At 36.1% G+C, this 9,941-nt stretch overlaps 1 protein-coding gene across 4 annotated transcripts in view; it reads left to right on the forward strand.

Moving 5' to 3' along the window:
- Nucleotides 1–9,504, forward strand: part of LOC109065532 (probable global transcription activator SNF2L2) — a 46,723-nt gene extending 37,219 nt beyond the window's left edge. For 2 of the 4 annotated variants that reach the window (XM_042756570.1, XM_042756569.1), the window contains exons 29-35: nucleotides 1,236–1,453; nucleotides 5,297–5,402; nucleotides 5,754–5,855; nucleotides 6,512–6,653; nucleotides 7,394–7,530; nucleotides 7,951–7,964; nucleotides 8,265–9,504. In XM_042756570.1, the coding sequence (XP_042612504.1) occupies nucleotides 1,236–1,453; nucleotides 5,297–5,402; nucleotides 5,754–5,855; nucleotides 6,512–6,653; nucleotides 7,394–7,530; nucleotides 7,951–7,964; nucleotides 8,265–8,316 (771 nt within the window). In that variant the 3' untranslated portion in view covers nucleotides 8,317–9,504. The other 2 variants (XM_042756572.1, XM_042756571.1) reach the window with 2 other exon arrangements.
- The last annotated feature ends 437 nt before the right edge of the window (nucleotides 9,505–9,941 follow it).

The following is a 9,941-nucleotide window of genomic DNA, read 5'->3' on the forward strand; positions in this document are numbered from 1 at the left end:
GGTAAAGAGTTAAAATCATAATTGCACCACTGAAACTCTCACATTAATATGTTTTCATATACGAGTTTTGATTTCAAAAGCAGAAACTCTTTAAAGTCTGTTTGTTTGCTCATTGTTCATTTCTGGCTCTGTGCATTCGTATTATGCTCAAATGAGGGCTCTGGCTCAGCTGCATAACAGGTGTGTTGATTGACTTTGCACTGAGGATCAAGCCTGCCACTTTATGATAACCAACCTTTGAGCTTTTTTGAGCAGAGAAAATCTTATAGAAGAGAAAAAAATAAAGACAGATATATGTGTTTTGCTTTAAAGAGAGTGGATTCATCTCTGGAAGTCGTTGGATTTACTGTATATTTCTTTGTTTCGATGAAGTCTCACTCATTCAGTAATGGAATTACAAATGTTTTTGTGCATCTTTGGAGGTTTAAAATCCCACTGTGCAGACGAACCCAGCAGGATCACTGGTATGGTACAGCTTTACAATGGGCCAGGTGTTAGGCCAAACTCAACAGCACAAATGCAATGAACCATACAGTACGTTCACTGAAGGCAAATGACTCATTCTCTGTAAATATTCATGCCAAATGTGTGTTCAGAGGAGACTGAAAGATGAGAGAATTCCTCTATATCCGTCTGTGTAACAAAAGGAAGAGCAGGATGGAGAGGAGATGCCAGACAGATGGATTTAATTAAGACCAGTTCTGCACAAATGCTGATCTCAATCATATCAGATTGTCAGACTGATGAAAGTCCAAATGGCTCCATAATCAGGGCCCATAGTCAGTTCCTCTATAGTGAGTAGTTTCTTTTACTTCTAGATGTAGTTTATGCTAATGAACATGGCTTTATGACTGCCTATGGGGAGTTGTCCTCAAAATCAAATATTCACTGTCATACATAGTAGCATAATCAGTGAAATTTGCATTTGTAGAATCACACCAATGGCATTTTTCTATTTGGCATGTATTTGATTCAGCACTTGATTTAAAAAATTTAGATGAAGTGACTTTAGTCCCAAATGCTGTACATGCCTGGCCAAATTTTCTTTGGCAGATGAAATATAGATTGTATCACCACGTACATCTGAGTGCAAATTGCCAGTACACAGTGAATATAGTCTAGCAATTAACAATTGTATCTTGTTTACTTTAGATGCAATGATTTCCCTTGAAAATGTATCTTCATGTCATTTACTACCCAACATGACCCTAACTGTTGAACTTGACCTCTGGCAGGCTGTAGAGGATGGCAACCTGGAGGAAATCGAAGAGGAAATACGGCTGAAGAGGCGCAAGCGTAGGAGACACGTGGACAAAGACCTGAGGCGTGAGGACGGAGACAAGGCCAAGAAAAGAAGAGGACGTCCTCCAGCAGAGAAGCTTTCCCCAAACCCACCCAAACTGACGAAACAGATGAATGCCATCGTTGATACTGTCATCAATTACAGAGATGCGTAAGTGCTGTTAAACTTCCACAAATGGCTCATAGTGGCAGTCCATTCCTCGCCTCGCTGTATTGTTGCAGGTGGCAAATCTTATTGAAGCAGGTTAAAAATCATTCTGCATGGTGTTTTACAGTTATATCGGCCCTTTCAGTTCTTTTATTCTCTGAACATAACCGTTAACCATTGAAATTAAGGTGCTCCAGTTTGGAAGAATGTCCATACAGTAACTGATTGTCATTTCAGATTAACAATCAATTAATTGTGAACATTACAATTGCAAAATGCGCATACAAAATATAAAATAGGATATCCACAAAGCTATTTTTAAATGACAAATTTATATAAATATACTTGAGAAAGTTGCTGTGTTTTTATGGTATGGTATTTATGGTATTTTAAGTTTACTTATTTTTATTTTTTTATGTACAGTGTTGTTCAAAAGGTTAGGTTCTGTAAGATTTTTTTAATGTTTTTGAAAGAAGTCTCTTATGCTCACCAAGGCTGCATTATTTGATCAAAATACAGTAAAAACAGTAATATTATACAGTATGTATTATTTACGGTCTATAATAACTGGTGTCTATTTTAATATAGTTTTTAAATATTTTTCAGGATTTTTTTTTTTTTGATGAATAAAAAACAGCATTTATTTGCAATGTAAATATTTTGTAACATTATAAATATTTACTGCCAGTTTTGATCAATTTAATGTGTTCTAAATTTCTTTATAAAAAAGAAAAAAAAAAAACTTTTGAACAGTAGTGTATGTCAGTGCAATTATGTTATAGCATTTTTTTAGAACAAATTTTATATTTAATTTCAGTATTTAATGAGTTAACAAAAAATTATGCATGTGAAAATCTATTATTGCAGTAATAATGATAATACATGCCTCTTTTTACATGATTTTTATGGGTGTGGGACTTAGCGATAGAGTAGGGATAACAGTCAAATTACAACATAGTGTTTTATTATAGCATACAGTACATAGCATTTGTTTACAATTACATTAGTCACAGTGTGTCAGGTTTTGCCAGTTAGCATAGAGATAATACATCAGACCCTGTCAGTGAAGCTGATGTACGGTCATTGGTCATTGTTGTACTTGATCACACTGTCACAATATGTGGGTCCAGGTTTTTGGAAGCCAAGGGTGTGTGAATAATTTCTAGTATGCATGGGTGCGCACCTGTGTCAGGGATGTGACATGATGGGCAATTTACAGTTGCAGCTCCAGCTAGTTCTCCCTCACTGCTCAGATGATTAACTGAACACATTTGCAATTTGAAATTCATTCATTGGCAATTAATAAGCTTAATTTAATTAAATGTTTTTGTTGATTAATCAGTGTTCTTATTTGTAGTTGGCGGAACATCACACTCGTAATGCATTGGGATCTTGGGTAATGATATGTTGTCTGTCATGCCCGTCTGAGAATTTCAGATCAGCTTCAGAGTGACATTCAAACTTTGGTGCAGCCGAGAAAGTCTTGTCACACTCACCATGGTTTGATTTTGGAGGATTTGAAATTGTATGAAAGTCTCTTGTCAGAAAAGAAAAAAAATACATAACTTGACGTGTCACCCAATTAAGCTGCAGTGCCTCAAATTGAAGCTAATTCATCACATTGACATGCTGGGTGTCTCTCTTGGTGGTCCTCATGACAGCGTCCTGGTTAACAGCACATATCAGTTGTGGAATAATAATTTTGCTGTCTGAACATGGCAGTCATTTTACATGATAGACAAATCTCTCTAATCTAGCCCATATTTAAACCAAGACATCTAGAGATGCCAATTAGGTAGTATTTAAGACAGCCTCTGCTATTATTTCAAATTTATAACAATATGGAACTTGATGAGTCACATTATGTGAAAACTGAGCACAGCTGCATTTGTCTTCAAATGACAAGAAACCCAGTCTCAGAGAGTGTCACGCTCTCATGACTTATCCCAAACAAGAGAGCATAAAATGCTTTCAGCTGGAATTTTAAAGATGAAGTGTGTAACTTCTGTCACTAGCGCAGCAATGACTGTTTTCAAACAGGTTTTCTGAACGGAGAGTTCAGGCCATTGGTCAGCAGATAGTACCCCTCAAACTTAAAATAGGAATAGTTCACCCCAAAATAAAAATTTGCTGGAAATTGGAAATCAGGCCATCCAAAATTTAGATGAGTTTGTTTCTTAATTGGAACAGATTTGGAGAAATTTAGCATTACATCACTTGCTTATCAATAGATCCTCTGCAGTGAATGGGTGCCATCAGAATAGTCCAAACAGTTAATAAAAGTTCCAGTGAATCCATCAATTAACGTCTTGTGAAGTGAAAAGCTGTGTGATTGCAATTAACAAATCCATTATTAAGACGTTTTTAACATCAAATCATTAGAGCTGGGTTGAAAATATATATTTCTCGAATTTAATCGATTCTCATTTTGATAAACCGATGTTGAGCTACACTGTTTTCAATCTGATGGTGAACAAAATGTAATGAAACATTATTTAAAGCGTACCTTAAATCAAAATTTTTGTTACTTTTTATATGAAACAAAGTCTCAGCTTTCTAATTCTGTCAATTTTATAACAAAATGCAAACAAAGTTTTGATGTATGCCATAATGTAGCATGATAGATCACATAGTCGCCTCAGTTCAAAGTTATACAAGTTATCGCTCAAAATAAACATGAATGTACATCAGAAGGTATGTTGAAAGAAATAGTACTTGATGTTAATGTTACAATGACCTCAGAAAAGTCATTCAATGACCACAAACTCGACAGTTAGCTAAAAAAAACTCTGGAAAGGAGCATTTGGTAAATATATGCATTATATTATAATCTGTTCTGCAATATTTAATGTATGTTTGAATAAATCTGTCATGAAAACAAGCTATGGCATCCACTGTTTAAATTTTTATATTTCAAAAATAAACTGGAATAGAAACATATCATTAGAAACAAATAACCAAATATGTCAGTTGGTTTTGATGTGAGAGGAAACAGGGCACTGAGCTTTTTTATAATTAGGGAGTCATATTTTGGCCAGGAGTGACAGTTTTAAGTTAAAATGCTTAATGATGGATTTGTTTCTTACAAACACACACCTTTTTAAGCCATTAACTATTGGACAGGAGTTGTTACTGGTGGATTATTGCAATGCTTTTATGAGCTGTTTGGACTCTCATGCTGACGGCTCCCATTCACTGCAATATCATATTAAAAAACTATACACCCTATAATTTTTCCATTTAATTTAGCTAGTTTTTTTAGTTGCTTTATGTCGTCATAATAATGACATAGCAGGCTGAGATGGCAGTTTTGAAATCTTATACTAAGCTAAATGCTATGAGTTCGTGCTTAGTTGAAATCTGTTTAGCATTGTGCTGCAGCGTGAACCCTGAGACTAACACTAAACATGCATCTGCAGCAAAAACTATAAATTGAGGCGTGTATGAAGGTCGACACACCATAATTGCACCAATTTGAGCCCTGATTTAATCACTGGATGTGTAATGAATCATCTGTGCTGTGTCATGAATATTCAGAGCAACTGTTACAGACAGATATGGGCAGATGTCAGGATCCTGTGAGGTTTAAAAAAAAAAAAACTCCTTGTCACCCTTATGGCTGAAGAAATATTGCTTCTCCAGGCCTTTATACCAGTTCCTGTTGTCCTGGATTTAGACTTGTGTTGTCTCCTGTTGGCTTGGGGTGAGCTTGAGGGTAAATGGTCAGTAAAGCACCAATATGAAGATAATGTAAAGCAGAAATCCAGCTAGGCTGATTGCATAGTTTATCTCTGTGTGCAGTCCGAGGAAGTCAGGATAACCCTCAGTCTCTGCTTCTGATCACAGATCAAGCCGTCAGCTCAGCGAGGTCTTTGTGCAGCTGCCCTCCAGGAAAGAGCTCCCTGAATACTATGAACTGATAAGGAAGCCAGTAGACTTCAAGAAGATCAAGGTAACATCTTTTATTTCAGTGTAACCCTTAAGCCTGCAGACATCTGAACATCACACATTATATGTTCTGCTGAAAACATATTATCGTACGAACAGAACTGGCGCACTCATTACTCCGGCTGGATGATAACAGGATTACCCTGCCATAGAGAATTGGTTTTTGATGCAAGATGAGATAAACTGATGCTTTCGTCCTTATGAAGGGTTGTTTTACTTGCCTTATGTGTTCATTTTATAATGTTTGTTTCTCTCATTATCTGAAGCAACTCTAACTGGCAATTTCCTGAGTTGTTAAAGTTGACCCCTACAGGTGAAGGATGTTTCGGTGTTAGAAATGTTCTTGTTCTTGCAGGAGCGTGTGCGCAACCATAAGTACAGGAGTGTGAGCGATCTGGAGAAAGACGTCATGCTTCTTTGTCACAACGCTCAGACTTATAATCTAGAGGGCTCTCAGGTGAGTGAATAAATGGTTTGAACCCCTTCCATTACTATCTTATATATGAATTGACTAGTAGGACTACAACACGATTTTGCAGTGATTATATGTTTCATGAAATCCATGAAGTGCCTGTCATACATGCAGACAGTAAGCATGTCATTACTGTAAAGTGGCTATCATGCACTATAAAATTTGGATTTTGGGTTTGTCTGAAGTGTATTACTGCCCATACCCACATGTAATTAATTTAAAGCTTTATAGGAAATGCACATTATATTTATATATTTATATAATTTTTTATGCAGATCTCTTCACGCAGTACTTTCATGGTGGATTGTGTATTTTTGAGAGGATTACTGACCCGATTTTGTCTGTGTGTTTGAAATCGATATTTCATCTTTTCTGAAGTGAGCACAATCTGTAGATGGAGTCCAGACCTCTGTAAAAACTTTATAAAACTTTATATCCAGTCGCTTTTAACATCACTTTTTTTTAAAGGAGTGCTGCACGTAGGTTACGCGTCCATTAATATTTTCACTTCACCTTTCCAGCTTTTAAAAAATGTTCCGGAATGTATTGGCATGCAGATTACTGGCATTAAAGATTTAAGAATTTGTTCCCGTTTTTTTTGTTTGTGTTATTACTTTTAATTCACCCTTTGTTTTTTCTAGATCTATGAGGACTCCATTGTTCTTCAGTCAGTATTCAAGAGTGCAAGACAAAAGCTTGCTAGTGAGGAAAGCGATGATGACAGCAATGATGATGATGATGATGATGATGATGACGACGACGATGAGGAATCTGAGGAAGAATGTAAGAGTTTTCATTAACAAAGGACAAAAGATACTGATTAAACTGAGGCTCAACATACCCCTTAAATTGCTTGAGAAGTGCAGTTTTCTTTGTTTTGTTAAAGTTAGAGGTTTGGGAGGCACATATCAAAAGCCTAAACCATTTTTTTTTTTTAATAGTCATAAAGCAGCCTTTTCATTATCTCTGAAGTCAATCATTTCCATTCAAAGAACTGCAGAGAATATATATGTTTGTTCTTTTTGATGTTTTGGAGGTCATTTGTTTTGTGCAGATATAATTATACGTACATTTTTCTTTAATTTTAACTTGAACAAGTGAGTGTTGCTTAATGGCCAGTGTTTGAAAAGTTCCATGCATGTGCCACTAGGGGACAAAATGCGACAATTGTATGCAAATGTCAGAGATAGTAGAAAGGTGGCTGAAGGCATCAGATAGGTGAACATGATTTTCTACTTGCTAGTCAATTGCAGGTGCTATTAGTGGGAGGGACATTCTCAATCGAGAGCATCTGATTGGACAAAAATCAGTGCAGGATGATTCATTTTTATATTTTAAAAGAGAAGATTACATTTTAGATATGTATATCTACTAAAAGTAAATTCTTTAATTTTTTTATTGAGTACAATTTTATAGATCTACACTAAAGGCCACAAAACACTAAGCATTTCATGAGGCCTTTATGATTAGTTTTGAGTTTCATGAGGCCTTTAATGTTTAGTTTTTTTTTGTATAAATCCAAGCTAAGTCAGTGAAGGTGAAAATAAGGCTGAATAAACGGGACGAGAGATGTCAGGACAAAGCCAAGAAGAGACCAAGTCGTGGAAAGGCCAAGCCCGTGGTCAGTGACTATGACAGCGAGGAAGACCAGGAGGAGAATGTAGGTCCACCAATCCTCTCATTAATTACGCCTGTCATTGATACAGTCTGTTTAGCAGGTTGACATTTACCTTAATTAGATTCTTGTTATCGGAAACATTGACATTGACATTTTGACTGAACATGCTTGAGGAGGTTATTATCACCAAAAAACAAAACGAAAAAAAAACAGGCTTTGATTGAGTGCTTATGGGACCGCTAACTGTGAAGAGGTGCTGCCACTCAAAATGTAGCCCACAGACAGCCTCTCAAGGATTCTCAACAAAGAGAATTCTCGATGCTTAGCCACGTCCTTATCTTTCATCTTCTAAGAGGTGTTTGAGATGTTATGCAGTTCCCCGAGGGAATCGTTTTACAGAAAATGGATATACTGTGCCCTTAAACTGTTTTAATTACTCTCTCTTTATCCCATCTGCTACAGTCCAAGAGGAAAATGTAAGTCTCTCTGTTTCTCTCGCTTTCACATACGCTTTCTTTCCATTGTGTAATCCTCATGTAAAGTCAGTGTGAATATGTCAGAGCTGTGTGACCAAGGCTCATGAGTCAGAGTTAGATTGTGTCATTAACCAGAAATAAGGAGGTACATTCAGTAACCGGCTCAGTTTACGAATAATGAGCCTCTGCAGACCAACAATCAGTCAGGTGTGGTGTGGGCGTGACAGAGGTCAATGAAGCTCTGCCGCAGGGCGCTCGGTGGTCTGCACGTGTGTAATATGGTTGTGTGTTTGTTTTCAGGAGCAGTCAGAGGGGAGCCACAGCGACGATGAGTGAGGAGGAGATGAGCTGATCATCAGCATTCCCTTCACACATTTATTTGCTTCTTTTATTGTCTTTCCTCACCCAGCTCAATTATTCTGTGCTTTACTTAAGGCTTTCTAAAAGAATTATTGTTTTTTTTTTCTCTTTCTTTTTGTTTTCTTTTATTGTGTTTAAACACTTTGTCCTGTGCTTTTGTCCTCTTTTGGATGCAGCCGACTTGAGGAACAGTCTACAGTGAGGAAACATCCTCACATTTTGCACCTTCAATAGCTTACAGTTATTCTGAAATTTCCCTTCGTGCAGTGAGGTATCTTAGAGATGATTTCTGTATGCTTGTAAATAATTGACATTTATGCAGTGTTTAAAAAACAATATAAATTTGAATTGCATCAAAGAACATCATTTATAAGCTATTCAAACCTTTTTTTTTTTTTTTTTAAACCTAACCCTTGTTTAAAACATTTGTTTCAAATTTACAAAGCATATCAAAAAGTTTTCAGGTGTTACTTAAAGTGAAGTCCTCATAACATAAGCATTTTGTGTCATCTAGATTAGATCATATACTCTGGTGACTTCTATATTGTATTGCATGCAGCACATAAGCCAGCAGAGATTACAAATGTGTTTGAGATCGGAAAGCCGATCAGTCCTGTACCATTTCAGTGGTATTTTAAAATAAGAATTTGACAAGCTTTCTATCATATCCATAGATGTGGCAATATCTCTTTTTGCCTCTTTGGTGTCTTTCATTCACTGGTTTTATACTCCGTAGTCTGATTGTTCCAAGGACAAATGCAGATTTGTTGGTTGCAGTGTCATTTGCTTTACTTTCTTAAAAAGAAAAAAAAAAGTGGAGTGTCTCACAGTATTTCAATTTTTCCAAGCTCATGTCAATAAGACAAGTATTTTCCAGCGTATTATGTCAGAATATAAACCAGCTCAGATTGGCTACCTTTTTTCATCTATGGATATTTTTCTATTTGCATTTAAAAAAAAAACAACAGTGTTACTAAGGAATGGGATGGTTTTTAAAAAATGATTATTTGCTCTTATACTGTATTAGTAGAAATATGTATTAATTTCTTTTTTAATTGAATGTTATTGCTTTAAAATGTACTCTGTTCATAATCTTGTCATAATATTTACTCTCCTTGCATACTGTCTTTGTGGTTGTAGCTCATTGCCAAAAGTAAACATCACCAATGATGAACCTTCACTGGTTGTTCTGTTTCTTTTTTTAGTGTAATGGCATACTGATTGTCTTTAAGAAATTATTGTGACTTGACTGATATACTGTATTTACATGTTTGCAATTCTCCTTTACTAACAGATATGCAAATTCAATCTTTGTGTACCAGTCGTCATGTGCTACAGTAGGAACATCTGCAATGTCCCTGTATTATGTTTTAAGTGTATGGCTTCATCTGCTTTATTAAATTAGAAGCTTACTTTCCCTATTAGTCATTAGAGATAATTAATTGTCGCTTTGTAGGTGCTGTTTACCTAAAGCCACTAAACTACAGTAATTGCAGGGACAGTCCGCAAGGGAAAAAATAGAGATTTAGCACCTTGCTCTAGGGCACAATAATAATGTGACCGGACTCTTCAATTACTCATACATGCAAGCAAACCTGAAACATTCAACCTGCCATC

Source organism: Cyprinus carpio, chromosome A5, assembly GCF_018340385.1.
Source record: "Cyprinus carpio isolate SPL01 chromosome A5, ASM1834038v1, whole genome shotgun sequence".
Lineage (NCBI taxonomy): Eukaryota > Metazoa > Chordata > Actinopteri > Cypriniformes > Cyprinidae > Cyprinus > Cyprinus carpio.